General features: G+C 44.6%; 2 protein-coding genes across 4 annotated transcripts in view; both read right to left on the bottom strand.

The window, feature by feature from the left end:
• pklr (pyruvate kinase L/R) overlaps positions 1 to 1,424 on the bottom strand; it is a 34,815-nt gene extending 33,391 nt beyond the window's left edge. The window contains exon 1 of the mRNA XM_061775863.1: positions 1,306 to 1,424. Coding sequence (XP_061631847.1) covers positions 1,306 to 1,333 — 28 coding nt within the window. The 5' untranslated portion in view covers positions 1,334 to 1,424. The remainder of the gene's footprint in view (positions 1 to 1,305) is intronic.
• LOC133479217 (cytochrome P450 11B, mitochondrial) lies at positions 1,413 to 15,975 on the bottom strand. Of its 3 annotated transcripts, none has more exons than XM_061775859.1 (11): positions 15,886 to 15,975; positions 14,630 to 14,701; positions 13,021 to 13,383; positions 12,245 to 12,400; positions 11,956 to 12,170; positions 8,862 to 9,065; positions 7,821 to 7,990; positions 7,593 to 7,759; positions 4,741 to 4,819; positions 4,453 to 4,662; positions 1,413 to 1,651 (listed from the first exon to the last, which is right to left on the bottom strand). In XM_061775859.1, exons 2-11 carry the CDS (start codon positions 14,659 to 14,661, stop codon positions 1,541 to 1,543), a joined length of 1,707 nt encoding a protein of 568 aa, XP_061631843.1. In that variant the 5' UTR covers positions 14,662 to 14,701; positions 15,886 to 15,975; the 3' UTR covers positions 1,413 to 1,540. The 3 variants fall into 3 exon arrangements, with proteins under 3 accessions (XP_061631843.1, XP_061631841.1, XP_061631842.1); XM_061775857.1 differs by lacking the exon at positions 1,413 to 1,651 and adding an exon at positions 1,700 to 2,283; XM_061775858.1 differs by lacking the exon at positions 1,413 to 1,651 and adding an exon at positions 1,701 to 2,283 and having other exon boundaries at positions 13,021 to 13,825; positions 15,886 to 15,953.
• Between the last annotated feature and the right edge of the window lie 3,731 nt (positions 15,976 to 19,706).

Raw genomic sequence — 19,706 nt, 5'->3', positions numbered from 1 at the left:
GCAATTGTACGTTGAGGAACATTGTCCTTAAACTGTTAGACTATTTTCTCACCCACTTGTTCACAAAGAGGTGAACATCGCCCCATCTTTGTTTGTGAATGACTGAGCAATTCAGGGAAGCTCATTTTATACCCAATCATGGCACCCACCTGTTCCCAATTAGCCTGTGGCCTTTGTTGCAGCCATAAAATTCTAAGTTAATGATTATTTGCTAAAAACAATAAAGTGTATCAGTTTGAACATTAAATATCTTGTCTTTGTAGTGTATTCAATTAAATATAGGTTGAACGTGATTTGCAAATCATTGTATTCTGTTTTTATTTATGTTTAACACAATGTCCCAACTTCATTGGAATTGGGGTTGTATTATTATCATCATCATTATTAATGATGATGATAATAATAATGGTGGAACGGACGACTGGTAAGCACATCTGCCTCACAGTTCTGAGGACCGGGGTTCGAATCCAGCCTCGCCTGTCTGGAGTTTGCATGTTATCCCCGTGCCTGCGTCGGTTTTCCCCAGGTACTCCGGTTTCCTCCCACATCCCAAAAATATGCATTGCAGGTTAATTGAAGACTCTAAATTGTCCGTAGGCTTGAATGTGAGTGCGAATGGTTGTTTATATGTGCCCTGCAATTGGCTGGCGACTAGTTCAGGGTGTACCCCGCCTCTCGCCCAGAGTCAGCTGGAATAGCCTCCAGCACGCACGCGACCCTAGTGAGGATAAGCGGTTAAAAGAATGGGCAGATGGACAATAATAATAATTGGTATATCACCTTGAAAAACACATTTCTGAAGTGCTTTGATATTCATGAAAAGTTTGCAACCTTAATCACAACTGCCTCAAACGTCTTGGATACGCTGTGTGCTGATGACATTTTTTCTTTTTTTTAATCCAAGTTGTGTCTCAGTTTGACTGATTGAAGCAGAAGTCGTAAATCTTTAGCTACAGAACAAACAGACCTTTGCACCTTTGCTGTAGAAGCACAATCCAACAATACATTCCTTGGATTAAATACTTATTGTAATGTCATATAATAATTCAAGCAGACTGATGATCAAAACTGTAATCGCACATATGATCCTCATTTTAGAATCAAGATTACCTTTCCAAGAGACGGACATGGTGTCCAGTACTAGGTTCCTAGTTGCACCACACACAGCTCATGAGAAATCAAATGTGACCATAAACTTGCAGAATTAAAGTGGTTAAGATGCAAAGCTTAGAAGCAATCGAAGCAGCAGAAGATGAGATGAAAGTAAGTTGTAAAATGCGGAGCAATTGAAAGGGAACCACCAACCTGTAGGACGCAGGCAGTCGCAGGCCATAAATGAAAGCTGACGAGCGGCACGAGCAGGAAAGAATGAGCAGGCTGTCTCATCTTTAGCGTCACCTATAGGACACCTCTGACAGACATTTTGTCACAATGAAAACCACCGGGAAAGGAAGGCACACTTTACTTGGAGTTGATTAAATTGTTGTTTTATTCCAAAACAACACTTCTTGTCGAGAGTGTGTGTGTGTGTACGTGTGTGTCAGAGCTTCCTGAAGGTGATGCTAGGTGGTGATTCGGGCTGCAGGATGAGTGCAAACTTGGTGTCGATGTCTTTTGGAGATGACACACTGAGGTGGAAGTTAAGCAGGATCTAAACAGGAAAACAAAGGCAAGACTACCTCAATAATTTCTCATTTTATTGATGTCGTGTATCTTATCCTAACTGCAGTGGAACGAACCTCTTCAGTAAAACAATTCAGGTTCCGGGCCTAAAATGTAGTAAAAAAATAAATAAATAAAAATAAAAAGGGGGGGGTTCAACATGTTTCTTTAAATTTCAGCTCACGGGACATCTAAAGCAAGGGTGGGCAAACGTTTGTGGTCAAAGGCCACATTTGAGTTCTCACACTGACTAATTATTTGTAGATGAGGTTTTAAAAATAACCGTTACAATGTATACATTAGGCCGCACGGTGGAAGACTGGTTAGCACGTCTGGCTCACAGTTCTGAGGACCGGGGTTCAAATCCCGGGCTCTCCTGTGTGGAGTTAGCACGTTCTCCCCGTGCCTGCATGGGTTTTCTCCGGGCACTCCGGTTTTCTCCCACATCCCAAAAACATGCGTGGTAGGTTGAGTGAAGATTCTAAGTTGCCCAAAGGGGTGAATGTGAGTGCGAATGGTTGTTTGTTTATATGTGCCCTGCGATTGGCTGGCAACCAGTTCAGGGTGTACCCCGCCTCTTGCCCGAAGATAGCTAGGATAGGCTCCAGCACGCCCACGATCCTAGAGAGGAGAAACGGTACAGAAAATGGATGGATGTTTATATTATGTGTGTATACGTAAAACACTCAATCATTCTCATTTTTAAGTGTTATTATTTCTAATTAATGTTCAGGTATGTATGAAATATTACCGTTTATTGTTGCATATCCAGGGGCGGAGCTATGTGGTGCCCTGACAGAATGCCAGCCATATATTATATATCATATATTACAGGTATATTACAAACAGCGGCTGAAATAAGTATTTAACATGTCACCATTTTTCTCATTAAATATATTATATATATATATATATATATATATATATATATATATCAGATGGGTGTCTCTCACACACACAAACACACACACACGCATTTTTTCCCTCATTAACGTACACACAGCACCCCATATTGACAGAAAAAAATATCACACAGTCATAAGTATACAGACCCTTTGCTGTGACTTTAACTCGGGTGCTGTTCATTTCTTCTGATCATCCTTGAGATGGTTCTACACCTTCATTGGAGTCCAACTGTGTTTGAATATACTGATTGGACTTGATTAGGAAAGCCACACCCCTGTCTATATAAGACCTTACAGCTCACGGTTCATGTCAGAGCAAATGAGAATCATGAGGTTAAAGGAACTGCCTGAAGAGCTCAGAGACAGAATTGTGGCAAGGCACAGAACTGGCCAAGGTTACAAAAACAAATTCTGCTGCACTTAAGGTTCCTAAGAGCACAGTGGGCTCCATAATCCTTAAATGGAAGACGTTTGGGACGACCAGAATCCTTCGAAGAGCTGGCCGTCCGGCCAATTTGGGGGAGAAGAGCCTTGGTGAGAGAGGTAAAGAAGGACCCAAAGATCACTGTGGCTGAGCTCCAGAGATGTAGTCGGGAGATGGGAGAAAGTTCTAGAAAGTCAACATCACTGCAGCCTTCCACCAGTCGGGACTTTATGGCAGAGTGGCCCAACGGAAGCCTCTCCTCAGTGCAAGACACATGAACGCCTGCATGGAGTTTGCTAAAAAACACCTGAAGGACTCGAAGATGGTGAGATATAATATTCTCTGGTCTGATGAGACCAAGATAGAAATTGTTGGCCTTAATTCTAAGTGGTATGTGTGGAGAAAACCAGGCACTGCTCATCACCTGTCCAACACAGTCCCAACAGTGAAGCATGGTGGTGGCAGCATCATGCTGTGGGGGTGTTTTTTATGCTGCAGGGACAGGACGATCGAAGAATACATACATACATACATACATACATACATACACACACACACATATATATATATATATATATATATATATATATATATAATGCATTACATAAATGAACAATATAAGTTAAACAACTAACGTTAACTACGTTAGTAAGTATGTAGCAAATTCATAGAACTGTGACAGCAAAATACCTGCTAATCTATAATTAGATTGCTTCGTTTTAACCAGCGGTGCGTGCTTCTTTCAGTTGAAGCGATCGACCAAGCGCATTCTTCCTCCATATCCATACTTCACATCCTGATGACACAAGATGCAGTATGCCTTCCCAGGTTCTTTAATCTTTCTAATATTTTCGCGAAGGTATTCCTTTCCGACTTTTAATTCCAGCCAGTGCCAATTCCACGGATTCTTGATCCTGTTATCCTTATCAAGCTTCTTTAAAAAGTCGTTCTCGCCGTGCTCCCACTGTGCTATGTCCCTCCGTGACACAGACCTCCCGCAAACTTTCATTCATTCATTCACCTTCCATTCCACTTATCCTCACTACAGTCGCAGGCGTGCTGGAACCTAGCCCAGCTATCTCCGGGCGAGAGGTGGGCTACACCCAGAACTAGTCGCTAGCCAATCGCAGGGCACATATGTAAAAAAAAAATAACCATTCGTACTCACATTCACACCTACGGACAATTTAGAGTCTTCAATCAACCTACCATGCATGTTTTGGGGATGTGGGAGGAAACCGGAGTACCCGGAGAAAACCCATACCGGCATGGGGAGAAAATACAGACTCCACACAAGCGAGGCCAGATTTCAACCCCGCTCCTCAGAACTGTGAGGCTGATGTGCTAACCAGTCCTGAATAGCTAATTTTTTTTCTCTATTATTTCCTATTGGGTATAATGGATTTTAAATGTGAACAAATGATTTCAAGTTTGTTGGTGATGCTGCCTGGCGTCACTCACGTGCATGAGCAACAGTTGAATCTCATTCTCAGCGATCCTGCGGCCGATGCACTGTCTGGGCCCGAAGCCGAACGCCAGCGAGCGGAACGTGGCCCTGCGCTGGCCCCCCTCCTTTCGCATGCGGGCCCACCGACCCGGGTCAAAGTTAAGCGGGTCATCGAAGACGTCCGCACTCCTCCCCATGGGGTACAGACACACCTGGACCAAGGTCTGAGGGGGGTAAGATGCCCAGAATAAAGCACATGCTGTACTTAATATACTTTAACTTTGTTGACATGACTCACTCACCCCTGCTGGAATGTTGTAATTCTGAAGAACAATGTCTTTTACCGGGTAACGCTGAACTGTGATACCTACTGGGTACAGCCTGCAACAACACAACAACATTTTAGAATGGAGTTTCTCCTCACTTAGGGGATGAAAGTCTGAAATTGTTGGGGGCTTTTTTTTTTTCAAACTTCTGAAGAAGAAAAAAAAAATCACATAACAGTTGTCTTCTTAAGGGTACCGTGTACTATATGTACTTGTCCACCAACAGAGCGCATAATAAGTAGAGACATATAATAACATAATGTCAACGTTAATTGAAGTGCACTGTTTCAAGACACTAAGGATACCTAAATATGCTGACAGTTTACATTTATACACTGATCACAGACAAAATAATAATATAAACTATTATTTGTACTCTATACTCAAGACGACAGTATTTGAGAATACTACTAATAATCATTATAATCATGATGGTACCAATAATAATGAAGATAAAAAATAGTTTTTACTAAGATTCAGTCGCGTTTGACATATTTTATACAAATTAATTATTTTAATTAACAGCAAACTCATGGACTCCTACAGATCCAATCCTAGATTACCCTATTCCGATAGGAAACATTAAGTATTTCGGTATTAATATTTCGTCAAAACTCACAGAACTAAAAAATCCTCAGCTGACTTAAGACGCTGGAATAACCACTGGGAAGAATAGCTACAATACAAATGAAAATAAATAACATCATAGAATATATTGCGTTAGAAAAAATATCAGCAGAAGGAAAAAAATCAAAGATATATATACGTAGATAGCTGGTCACCTTTTCTCAACATGCTAAATCTAGTTTATTGATTCCTTTGCCTGGGTAGTGTGCCATCTGACAATAAGAATATCTTTGTAAGTGTGAAAGTAAACTTTAGAATTTTGTATTCTTTGTTGTCGAGGTTGTTGTTTTATTATTATTCTATTTATTTTTTATTTTTATTTTCCCACACATTTTAGATCGGTTTGCATGGTGAGAGGACACATGCATGGAGTGGGGATCTTCTTCTCTTCTCCCTGTATTTGCGGTTCCAGTGTCTGTGGAGGTGGGACTTTCTTCACTCCTTCCCGATCTCGGGGGTGGGGAGGAACCACTGGGGTGACCTCCCGGGGAGTGTTGGTGGTGTGATGGGGACCCGGCCATGTTCCGTGGGTGCTGGCGCCCACCTGGGTCCCCCGCTCTGGCTGCTGGTGGGGGCGGCGGGGCCCCTCTGTCGCTTCTCAGGCCTGATTCCTCCTCTTCTCTGCGTTCCTTGCGTCCCACTGCGGTTGCCTCTTCCTCTTCCCGTGGGGGAGCTGGGTGGTCCCCTGCGGGCTGTCGGGGGGTCCCGGGATTGGTGCTGCGGGTCTGGGTGGGGCAGCCCTCTTCGTCGGTGGTTGTCCGGCCTGATGGGCCCGACCTGCAGGAGCCATGCCTCTTAAACACTCACTTAGACTCACTCAGGAGTCCCACAGGCCAAAAACGCCCGATAGGACTCCTTCTTCAGCTTGACGGCATCCCTCACCGTTGGTGTCCACCAACGGGTTCGGGGATTGCCGCCATGACAGGCACAGACTACAGTACGGCCACAGCTCCGGTCGGCCGCCTCGGCAATAGAGGCGCAGAACATGGTCCGCTAGGACTCAATGTCCCCCGCCTCCCCCGAGACGTGGGTGAAGTTCTGCCGGAGGTGGGAGTTGAAACTCCTTCGGACAGGGGGTTCTGTCAGACGTTCCCAGCAGACCCTCACAATATGTTTGGGTCTGCCACGTCGGACCGGCATCTTGCCCCACCATTGGAGCAAACACACCACCAGGTGGTGATCAGAAGAAGAAGAATCACCTTTATTGTCATGAACATGCATGCATGCACACGAAATTTGTTCTCTGCATTTTACCCATCACAGTGAACACATTCACATGTTAGTGGAACACACTGGAGCAGGGGGCAGCTGAAGCGCCCGGGGAGCATTTCCGGGTATCAGTGTCTTGCTCAAGGGCACAACAGCGGATGAGTCCGGGGGATGTTGGCGGATGGCCCAGTCGGGGTCTTGAACCTAGTTCCCCCACAGTGGCAGGCGATGATCTTAACCATTGGGCCACGCCTCAGTTGACGGCTCTGCCTGTCTTCACCCGAGTGTCCAAGACATGCGGCCGCAAGTCCGATGACACGACCACAAAGTCGATCATCGAACTGCGACCTAGGGTGTCCTGGTGCCAAGTGCACGTGTGGACACCCTCATGCTTGCACATGGTGTTCGTTATAGACAATCCGTGATGAGCACAGAAGTCCAAAAACAGAACACAGCTCGGGTTCTGATTGAGGGGGCCGTTCCTCCGAATCACGCCCTTCCAGGTCTCACTGTCATTGCCCACGTGAGCATTGAAGTCCCCCAACAGAACGATGGAGTCCCCAGCGGGAGCGCTCTCCAGCACCCCTTCCAAGTCCAACCCCTCTCGAAAGGACTGGTACCAGAGCCCAAGCCGTGTGTGGAGGCGAGCCTGACTATATCTAGTCAGAACCTCTCGACCTCACACACCAGCTCAGGCTCCTTCCCTGCCAGAGAGGTGACGTTCCACGTCCCTAGAGCCAGCTTCTGTAGCCGGGGATCGGATCGCCAATGTCCCCGCCTCCGGCCACCGCCCAGCTCACATTGCACCCGACCCCTATGCCCCCTCCCACAGGTGGTGAGCCCATGGGAAGGGATTTAATGAATGTATGTATCTTAAAGTGTTTTTTGTAGTAATTATTTTTACATGACTATCACTTAAAGGCAAAAATGTAAAATAACAAACAAAAACAAGTATTGTTATCATTATTATTATTTATTTGTTAGTGGCTTACCTGAGAATCTCCTTCACAGTGCCTTTAAGTAGCGGCGCCCCATCCAGGGCTTTCTGAGGGTCACCACCAGCCTGGCCCATAGACTCTGTCACCTGACGCCTGACGCTCTCCTGCACCGCGGGGTTACGAGCCAGCTCAAACAGACCAAACTGCAATGGTACAGCCGTCTGAACAGAAACACACAATCAATATACAAATATAAGCAGACTGGTAGTGACATTCACACACCGTGTCCACCGCTCCGGCCATCAGTTCAGTGATGTTGGCTTTGATGGCCTCGCCAGATAACTGTCCTTTCTCCAGGAGCTTCCCCAGGACTCCAGTGGACTTGCCTACATCGGAGCTGGGAGCGGGTCTGGAAGACAGGTGCTGGAAGCCCCTTTTCATCCTCGCCTCGGCTGAAAGACAGAGGTTGGAGAAGTACTTGCACTGTACTTAAGAAGAAGTACAGATACTGTACTTGAGAAGAAAAAAAAACAAAGAATGGTAAAAGTATTTGTTTAACTCCAGCACAGGTGGGTTAGACCAATCTTTGTAATTTCTTAAACCAGCACACCCCGGCGGATCCGAGGGTGGGCGGGCGACGCTCCACCATCCCCACACCCCCCACTGTCACCACATATTTGCAGTTCGCGTTCACAAATTCACATTCAAATTGTTTCTTTTTTTTTCTCTTTGGTGGGGACCTATTCTTTGTTATCAGCTGAAAAACTCTAGCATTTGCAGTTTTTGTGCTCAGGCCAGAACAATAAAACTAGTTTTGCTGCTATCTTGCTGCCAAGGAACTGGGTTGAAGTGAGTTGAGGAGCTTCATTTAGACAAACGTAGTGCTTTGTCACCATCTTGTGGCATCTATAGGCAATTATAAACCCTTTCAAGGGGGCATGAACTTGCAGAATTTTGGTCTTGGTCCTGGTTTACTTTACCCACTTTGAAAACAACAGGGGGAAAAAAAAAAACTTACTAATTATTACTTGCCCACAGGGGACATTAGCGTGAAAGCCGTTACTGTCAGAAAATTATTGGAGCCCAAACCAGCATTCAGTCCCTAAACCTACCCAATGGGAGGGGTCGGGTTTGGTAGCTGTGATACCTAGCCCTCAAGAGTAGCGTTACATGTCACATGGCGGTTGTCACCTTTTCAGACCAAGAGCTAGCTTGCGTAGGCTAAGGCTTATATTATTTTATCAAAATTTCATTCCTCCCCACCACTGTGTAAGACAACAGCCCAAGGTTAGAAAACAAAAAAAAACATTCCCCCAACACTACCGTGGCTGAAGATGTGGTCCCATGCAGTGGCGTGCTGGGTCCACAAGGAGGTCCCGAGGCGGACCAGCAGGGGGGAAGGCAGGTATAAGAGGGGCACCGTGGTGGTCAGCATTCTTTCCACTGCCCAGATGAACTTCTGAGACTCCATGGGAGGCTTTGATGAGAAAAGGCCGATGCGCTCCCCGTAGAGAATGTAGCAGCTAGCTGCGTGGAGGGATTGCACGTATGGGGGAGGAGCAAACCATTAGTAACATACAACCCCAATTCCAATGAAGTTGGATGTGTGTTAAACATAAATAAAAACAGAATACAATGACTTGCGAATCATGTTCAACCTATATTTAATTGAATACACTACAAAGATAATATATTTAATGTTCAAACTTTATTGTTTTTAGCAAATAATCATTAACTTAGAATATTATGGCTGCAACACGTTCCAAAAAAGCTGGGACAGGTGGCAAAAAAGACTGAGAAAGTCGAGGAATGCTCATCAAACACCTGTTTGGAACATCCCACAGGTGAACAGGCTAATTGGGAACAGGTGGGTGCCATGATTGGGTATAAAAGGAGCTTCCCTGAATTCACAAGCAAAGATGGGGCATGGTTCACCTCTTTGTGAACAAGTGCGTGAGAAAATAGTCGAACATTTTAAGGGCAATGTTCCTCAACGTACAATTGCAAGGAATTTAGGGATTTCATCATCTACGGTCCATAATATCATCAAAAGGTTCAGAGAATCTGGAGAAATCACTGCATGTAAGCGGCAACACCGAAAACCAACATTGAATGCCCGTGACCTTCGATCCTTCAGGCGGCACTGCATCAAAAACTGACAACAATGTGTAAAGGATATCACCACATGGGCTCAGGAACACTTCAGAAAACCAATGTCAGTAAATACAGTTCGGCGCTACATCCATAAGTGCAACTTGAAACGCTACTATGCAAAGCAAAAGCCATTTATCAACAACACCCAGAAACACCGCCGGCTTCTCTGGGCCCGAGCTCATCTAAGATGAACTGATTCAAAGTGGAAAAGTCTTCTGTGGTCCGACGAGTCCACATTTAAAATTGTTTTTGGAAATTGTGGACGTCATGTCCTCCGGGCCAAAGAGGAAAAGAACCATCCGGACTGTTATGGACGCAAAGTTGAAAAGCCAGCATCTGTGATGGCATGGAGCCGTGTTAGTGCCAATGGCAAGAGTAACTTACACATCTGTGAAGGCACCATTAATGCGGAAAGGTACATACAGGTTTTGGAGAAACATATGCTGCCATCCAAGCAAGGTCTTTTTCATGGACGCCCCTGTTTATTTCAGCAAGACAATGCCAAACCACATTCTGCACGTGTTACAACAGCGTAGCTTCGTAGTAAAAGAGTGCGGGTACTAGACTGGCCTGCCTGCAGTCCAGACTTGTCTCCCATTGAAAATGTGTGGCGCATTATGAAGGGTAAAATACGACAACGGAGACCCCGGACCGTTGAAGAGCTGAAGCTGAACATCAAGCAAGATGCTTTTATGTTTGGGTTTATCTTGAATTTCATCTTTTATTTTTATCTTGTTCGTAATTGCCTCTAAAAAACTATGGATTTTGCCTTGTGTATGAATGGTGCTATACAAATAAACTTGCTACATCTTGCCTTGCAGTCTACCAATACTGGACATTTGACCCTCAAACCTGAGCAAGAGCCCTTTGATCCCAGGGTAAAGCATTTTGATACTGGGCTAGAGTTTTTTGATTCTGGGCTTGAGCCTTGTGATCCTGAGCGAGAGCCTTTGGACCCTGAGCTAGAGCCTTTTGATCCTGGGACAGAGCTTTTTGATTCTGCAATTGAGCCTTTAGATTCTGGGTTTAAGCCTTTTGATCCTGAGCTAGAGCCTTTCGACCTGGGACTATAGCCTTTTGATCCTTGGCTTGGGCCTTTCAGTCCTGACCTGGAGCCTTTTGACCCTAGACTATGGCCTTTTTGATACTGAGCATCAATCATTGGCCAATATCTTTCAGTCATCAGCTAGCTAGAGCCTTTGACCATGTGCAAGGAGCTTCTGAGCCTGCGACTAGGGTTGTGAAGTAAATTTTTCATCCTGTCTTTTTATACTGAGGGCATGTTTTCATTCAGTTTTACATCTATCAGAAACACACCAGTGAGACAAGCAGTAGCTTCACACCTGGCTGAGGCCTTTTTCGACAAGCAGGGTGCTATGACCCAAAGTCAATAACCTAGCCTTCAAACATGCACAGATGCATACAAGTGAGTCACGCAAGCATCACACTTGTAAATGTGTCATGTGTGACTTTGTCTCACTTCTATTTTTGAGCATGCGTGACCTGGCACGTGTCCTATGCTAAGCGCTCATACGGTGCTCACGGAATGTATTCACAGAGCATCAATTATTCTCCACATTTTATGTTTATGTTACCTACCTTACTCCAAAATTGAATGCATTTTTTTCCTCAAAATTCTACACAAAAAACACCATAGTCATAAGATGAGCATTTTTGTGTGTGTTTTCAAATATATTACAAATGAAAAAATGAGAAATCACACATACCTATAACTATTCACAGTCTTTGCTTAATACTTTGTTGACATACCTTTGGCAGAAATTAAAGCCTTTTCTAAATATGACGCCACAAGCTTGGCACAATTATCTTTGGGCAGTTTAGCACATTCCTCTTTGCAGTACCTTTCAGGTTGGACGGGGAGCGTCGGTGCACAGCCATTTAGAGATTTCTTTCAGAGATGTTTAATCAAATTCAATTCTGGCCTTTGGCTGGGCCACTCAAGAACATTCATTTGGTTGAGTTGTCCTAAATGCAATTTTCTTTTTTTAGTACATTTGCTAAAATCTCACCCAAAAAAAGCCTTTTATATTGTGATTATGGGGTGTTGTGTGGAGAATTTGTAAGACATTTTTGTTTAATCCATTTCGGAATAAGGGTATAATGTAACAAAGTGTGGAAAAAGTGAAGCACTCTGTTTTCTTGATACACTGCATGCGCAAGAAGAGACAGAGCTGTGAAAGTTACACTGTCTCTCAAGGAAAATAGCTGGATGAATAGAGCTGGAGCATATGTAAACTCTGACCTTCCAGTGCAAAGGCAAAGATGTCTGGACCGGGGTTGAAGGTCAGGCTGCTTTCGCCGTGCGTTCCTCTTCCCTGGCCCTCCACCCTGCCATTGATCATCCGGCAGAAATCCCTCGCCACCTCGTCCATGTCGGGGAGGAAACTCTTGACGGCCGCGCTCAACATCACCTCCTTGTTGAGCAGCAGCCGGTCGGCACGCCACTCGGCACCGTTCCTGACGGGAAACCAGACAGTCAGTCGGGTTGGGGGGTGTGTGTGTGTGTGTGCAAGAGAGCGAAGGGTGCTGACTTGAGGAAGACTCCTTTCTCGTGCCCGCGGGTCTCCCGGTGCGTGGCCCATGGCTGCAGGACCATCCGTTGCGGGGTGAGGCCTTCGTAGCGGAACAGCTCGGCGATGTCGGATGGCAACATGATGTTCACGGTGCTTTGAGGGCCAAGGTGCTCCCTTTGACATGCACGCATGCGCACACACACACACACACACACACACACACACACACACACACAGGATCAGCTCATGGTCCAACGTATACCACATCATGTGCTTTTGACAGTGAATATGAAAATTGTACACACCCCTGTTCAAATGCAAGGTCTTTGTGATATTAAAAAAAAAAAGAAATCTATCGTTTCAAAACTTTTTTCCACTGTTATTGTGACCGATGATAAAATAAAATATTTTAGAGTGGAAGTTGGAAAAAAACAACCGAGATGATGTGGTTGCACAAGTGTTCGCACCCCCTTTTATAATCAGGGATGTGTTCAGAATTAACCAGTCCCACATCTAGACTATTTGCACCCACTTTACCTATGGAAAGGAACAATTCACAATCCAAAGCATTCCACATCAAATGGCATCTATCTCTTGTCTTGTCTGTATCTACCCATCTTTCTATCTAGCTATCTATCTATGGAGAGGATCAATCACATCATAATCCAAAGCATAGGACATCATGTTCTTCCCTGTCTGTAGAGATGTTCCTATTGATCCAAAGCTTTCATCATCTATCAATGGAGAGGATCAGCTGGCGATCCAAACCTTTCCTCGTCGTGGCCAATTGGTACCTGTAGATGGGTCCGAGTGTGTTGAAGGAACTCTCCATGTGCTTGTGAAGCAGCCTGAAGCGACCTTCCCTCCAGAAGGTGACCAGGTTGAGCCATCTGTTCCTGCCGGTGTTCGGGATCTCCTCAAAGCTCCTCACCCGTCCCCTGCTACTCGTCCCACTAACGTTTTCTGCTCCTTTTCCCCCCACCATCACGTTGAGCGCCCTGGAGGCTGCAGGGCCACAGAGCCGCGCTCGGACGCACATTCTCACCGCATTGGACATCCTCACCGCGTTGGACATGCTCCTCACCGGGGGCGAACCACATGTGAGGTCCGGTTTATTGCTGACTTCCCGCCTCCAGTAATCCTTGGATGCGCTCTTCCTGATAGGAAGCGATGATTTATGAATGTGAAGGTGGCCAGGTCAAGAGAATGACAACACATTCCTGCTGCCCTTAAGAGACTTGAGAGAGGACATCCAGCTGGACAAATACAGCTTTATTTAAAGATTTGCCAACAATTTCATTGACATTTGAGCTACTTCTTCTTACTATACAACCTTGTATGAACAAATATTTATCCACCCACAGCAGCTCACTGCAAGAAAAGATTTTTCTAACCATATTAAACAAAACTGTTATCACGTACTGCGATTGGCCGGCAACCAGTTCAGGGTGTACCCCGCCTCCTGCCCAATGATAGCTGGGATAGGCTCCAGCACTCCCGCGACCCTTGTGAGGAGAAGCGGCTCAGATAATGGATGGATGGATATTATCACGTATACCAGGGGTGAGAAAACCTTTGTGGAGAGATGGGCCAGGTCATCTGTAGGTGATGTAAAAACAAATGTATATGTACAATCAGTCACATTTTAATTGTATTATAATTACTTTAATAAACCAGTTCATGAACCTTTTTTTTTTTAAATTTCTACTATTTTTTTCCCCAATCCACCCATTTTCTACACCGCTTATCCTCACTAGGGTTGCGGGTATGCTGGAGCCTATTCCAGCTAACCGCGGGCAGTAGGCGGGGTACAGCCTGAACTGGTCGCCAGCCAATCGCAGGGCAGATATAAACAAACAAGCACTCGCACTCACATTCATACCTACGGCCAATTTAGAGTCTTCAATTAACCTATCGTGCATGTTTTGGGGATGTGGGAGGAAACTGGAGTACCCAGAGAAAACCCACGCAGGCACAGGGAGAACATGCAAACTCCACACAGGCGAGGCCAGATTTGAACCCGGGTTCTCAGAACTGTGAGGCGCATGTGCTAACCAGTTGTCTACCGTGCCACCTTTTTTTTCCAAATACATGTAAAAAAAATTCTTTTACTGTATTTATTTAATTGAAGAAACATGCAAACGCCACACAGGCGAGGCAGGATTTGAACCCGTGTCCTCAGAACTGTGAGAAATAACCATAAGATGGTTATTTCAGAAAGTCTGTACAGCGGCATGTGATACATTGTCTCAGTCACATGACTTGACAAGCCTGCGCTCTCTGGGGCGTGGCAGCGGTGGCGTGTTTGCCGCGTTTGCCCCCTGCCAGCGGGCCCAAGCGGAGGCCTTGGAAGGCGCCGACCAGGTTGAAGCCGTCATCCTTCGTCTTGTTGTCGGGACGTACCAGGTTGGACAGCTCACGGGGGAGCGACACATTGCCGCCAACGCACTTCAGGTGGCTACCGTCCTTGGAATTCTTAATGATACAGAACAAAACATAACTCTCATTTTTTTTGTAGCACGTGTGTCTTGAAGAAACAACATTGTATTTTATTTCTACTCTCGCTTTAGCTAATGACATTTCATACAAGAGCTGTATCAAAAGATTCTCCCCTAAAGAAGCCAATAGTATTAATTGGACTATTATTGCTGTTAAGATTCTGATTCTGATTCTGCATGCTGCCTTTTGTTGATCCCCACCAACATAAGTACTTTTTCTTTATTCATATGCAGCTGATATTCATATCTGCATATACAGTATTACATTATGTGTACTCTTGCCACATACACTGTTACTGCTCATTTTCAATGTTTGGTGCTGTAAATATGAATAGAGACCTTTGAATTTTGGGGGAGAGAAAATGTATTTTGTATTCATAACTGCTGCTACTTAATTTATTATTATCTGTCTGTCAAGAATTTTGGATCAAGTTCTTGCATTAGATGTCATTAAATGTGAGTAAATCTTGATGCAGGGTTACACTAAAATGTGCATTTCCTAACTGCTGTCTTAAAGTCATTTGAAAGATGAGAAGCAAAATCATTTATTCGTGAAATTGGTTTAAACTCTTTTGGCCACTTTGACACAAGCTTGTGATGACCATAAGCATCATGAGCATAAATGCGAAATAGGCCGGCAAAATAATTTTGCAGTAAAAATGAGTCCAAGATGAAGTCACGAATATGTTTAGAAAGCCAAATGAACATTGCGGGTGGCGGTTCGTATCCCCGCCGAACGCATGTCGTCGTCATGTGCAAGACACTTAACCCACATTGCGTATGGATGAATGTGGCTGGATGTTTGGTGGTGGTGGTCGGAAGGGCTGGAGGCACAGAAGAGTAGCCATGCTTCCGTCAATTTGCCCCAGGGCAGCTGTGGCTACACAAGTAGCTTACCACCACCATGGTGTGACTGAGGAGTGAATGAATAATTGTGCTATTGTAGAGCATCTTTTGAGTGCCTAGAAATGCCCTATATAATTGGTATGCATTATTATTACCACTATTCAAAATATCAGCATGTATTGAGATTGATTGTTTTTTTTTTAATATATACAGCACCTGTCTACAGACCCAAGAATTAGAATTTCCAACATTTTTATACAATCAGACACCTTGCTGCAATTGTATGGCTATCTCCTAAGTGTTACACAAACACACCTCTGCTAGATGATATTTTCTCCTGAAGTGAACTCTCATGGCTGCTCTCTCTGCATTCTTCTGAGCGTTCATGGCTTCACGCAGTTTTCTGGAAGTGAACAAACATACTTAAAAGGAAACGTGAGGCTCTGCGGACTGAGCGCTCTTCCTCTAATACGTCCGCTCAGGCAGCTGTCATTCAAACACAACACACAAAGAGGATTTTCTTTATCCACCCATCATAAAGAAAAGTCACAGGTACTCATATACAGTAAATGTCACGGATAAAGATTTTTAACTTTTAAGAGCGCTATAAAGTGTTAACTATTAATTCCGCCAAATGCAAAATTGCACAAGGTAAAATGTTATTTATAAGTCATTGTTTGTTAGTTAGTTAGTTATATGTCCTGTGATGTGTTGCTTGTAGTTAAACAGTAAGCGTGTGGGCTAGTTAGTTATCATTAAATCGTGAGATGCATTGCTTTAAGTCGCTTAGCATGTGAGCTTGGTCGCTAGCCAAAATTTGATCCTTCTCCTCCAGTATAGTGTTTGAGTTAGTTAGCATGTGAACGAGCTAGCAAGCTAAAAGGGGGTTATTGTCATCTATTGTTCTTAGTTAAATAGCTAGCATGTGAGCTAGTTCGCTAAAAAAATGTGCCTCCCCGGAAGCACGAGGAATCCCAAGACACGCCCCGCTGCAACATGATTGGCTCCTGCATCGTGGGAAGGGCTGGCTGCGCAGATGTAACGAGAGGACCATCACAAAAATGTATTCACATTCGTACGAAATAAAAACAAAGACGTTTGTTGTGGTTAGGATTAGGGCTAGGGTTGGGGCTGAAGCAGTTTAGGATGGGTTAAGGTTAGGATTAGGGTGGGTTAGGGTTAGTGGGAAACATTAACCCCGTCACACCTAAGTACAACAACCAATCATAGTGCAGCGACGCATGTCCTGGCGCCAGTAATATCGGAGCAGGGCGTGTCCTGCCAGGAACACACGTGGGATTCCTAGTAACACTCCCAGGAAACATTTTCTTTGCCCCCACTTAAGAGGGCTGGAGTGGAAGAGGTCTCGTTTTTTTTTTTTTGCGTCCACTCAGTGCCATTCTAATTACTATCCATCCATCCATCCATCCATTTTCTGTAATGTTTTAAATATACACACATAATATACACATCCATCCATTTTCTGTACCGCTTCTCCTCACTAGGGTCGCGGGTGTGCTGGAGCATATCCCAGCTAACTTCGGGCGAGTGGCATCCACCGTGAACTGGTCGCCAACCAATCGCAGGGCACATACAAACAAACAAACAATTCGCACTCACCTTCACACCTACGGCAATTTTAGAGTCTTCAATTAACCTACCATGCATTTTTGGAATGTGGGAGGAAACCGGAGTACCCGGAGAAAACCCACGCAGGCACGGGGAGAACATGCAAACTCCACACAGGCGAGGCCGGATTTGACTCCGGGTCCTCAGATCTGTGAGGCGGATGTGCTAACCAGTCGTCCACCGTACCACCTTCTGATTACTAATTTTTACCGAATATTTATGATGAAAGGTAAAGAGTAAAGACGATTGTGATATGCAAGACTTGCCTTTCCTTCTCCAAGTCGGCCTGGTAGGAGCGAACCACCGATGGATATTTGGCATCGGCGGTTCGTCGAGGAGGGGCCTTCCTTGACCTGCCACAGCCTCCTTGTCCTCCACCACGTCTAGCTCTGTGGTACCGACGTTTGGCACACAACTTCTTGCTGCTCATGGTACTCACACAACTGGTGAGCTTCCTGATGGGCGCGCGTAGAGACTTCTTCACTCTCGTCACAGACTCCATGATCTACAAACACAATAAACATGCAGTGTCTTATTGAAAATAGCTAACGTGATTTGATTTTTTTTCCCCCCAGATACATTTGAGTATGCCTGCTTTGTTAAAAATGGATCACTGTAATGCTTCGATGCATAAGGAAGCCCTTAAGCCACAAAGGTTTTGCATGCAGATTCACTTCACAGATTCACAGATTCATGTTACTACAGTCGTTAGCTTTGGTTAACTATTAAAGCCTTTTCTCTTGTCGAAAGGCTCAACACGACCGGGGACTTGGATGAACGCTGCTGGCAGCACTGGCGTCTGTGTTCGAATATTCTTATCAATGAAAGCATATTCTCCTACCTCCATGCAAATAAGTCATAAATTTCCTATCTGCGATTAAACATAGCTTTGAGGAAATGTGTTAATGTTGGTATCCAGTAAATGATAGCAATATAGGCTATAATACCAACTTTAATGACGTTTAAAAAGTCATGAAAAATAATGGCTTTGGCGATGCGAGAATTCTGTCTGATGGCAATGATATTTAGGATTGCTTGCACTGTATAATTCCCCCGCAGGTACGACAAACACAAGCAGTTTTCTTGAACGGGTTTATTGAAGACATCTAATCTCCAATGGCACCGTGAAAACTGTACAAAAATAATGATACAATTCACAATATTTACATAAATAAGAACAAAAAAAGGACATTGAATGCCCGTGACCTGCAATCCCTCAGGCGGCACTGCATCAAAAACCGACAGCAATGTTCAAAGGATATCACTACATGGGCTCAGGAACACTTCAGAAAACCAATGTCAATAAATACAGTTCAGCGCTACATCCGTAAGTGCAACTTGAAACTCGACTACGCAAAGCAAAAGCCATTTATCAACAACACCCAGAAATGCCGCCGGCTTCTCTGGGCCCGAGCTCATCTAAGATGGACTGACGCAAAGTGGTAAAGTGTTCTGTGGTCCGATGAGTCCACATTTAAATTTTTTGGGGGAAATTGTGGACATCGTGTCCTCCGGGCCAAAGAGGAAAAGAACCATCCGGACTGTTATGGACGCAAAGTTCAAAAGCCAGCATCTGTGATGGTATGGGGCTGTGTTAGTGCCAATGGCATGAATAATTTACACATCTTTGAAGGCACCATTAATGCTGAAAGGTATATACAGGTTTTGGAGAAACATATGCTGCCATCCAAGCAACGTCTTTTTCATGGACACCCCATCTTATTTCAGCAAGACAATTCCAAACCACATTCTGCACGTGTTACAACAGCGTGGCTTCGTAGTAAAAGAGTGCGGGTACTAGACTGGCCTGCCTGCAGTCCAGACCTGTCTCCCATTGAAAATGTGTGGCACATTATGAAGCGTAAAATACGACAACGGAGACCCCAGACTGTTGAACAGCTGAAGCTGTACATCAAGCAAGAATGGGAAAGAATTCCACCTACAAAGCTTCAACAGTTAGTGTCCTCAGCTCCCAAACGTTTATTGAATGTTGTTAAAAGAAAAGGTGAAACATGACCCTGTCCCAGCTTTTTTAGAACGTGTTGCAGCCATAAAATTCTAAGTTAATGATTATTTGCTAAAAACAATAAAGTTTGAACATTAAATATCTTGTCTTTGTGGTGTATTCAATTAAATATAGGTTGAACATGATTTGCAAATCATTCTATTCTGTTTTTATTTATGTTTAACACAACGACCCAACTTTATTGGAATTGGGGTTGTAGCATCTTTTGACGTGTGTCTCAGACACATTTGGTAGGTCTCTCAGCCATAACTCCCACTGGGGTCTGAAGAGTTTTTGGTAGCGCTTCATCCCAGTCAACAATGTCTCTGCACATCTGTTGGGGAACTTGGTTCCCAACATGGACAAAGGGTGCGACAAACTCAAGGGGGTCATATATAGAGGTTACAGTTGAGAGCACACCTCGTCTTGTCAGTGGATGGGGCTTTACTTGGACTCTGAACTGGAAGGTGTCAGATGTAACACACCATTCTACTCCAAGAGC

The sequence above is a fragment of the Phyllopteryx taeniolatus genome, chromosome 6 (assembly GCF_024500385.1).
Source record: "Phyllopteryx taeniolatus isolate TA_2022b chromosome 6, UOR_Ptae_1.2, whole genome shotgun sequence".
In the NCBI taxonomy this organism is placed as follows: Eukaryota; Metazoa; Chordata; class Actinopteri; order Syngnathiformes; family Syngnathidae; genus Phyllopteryx; species Phyllopteryx taeniolatus.
The sequence above is the reverse complement of the archived record's forward strand: the minus strand, read 5'-3'. Positions and strand labels throughout refer to the sequence as shown.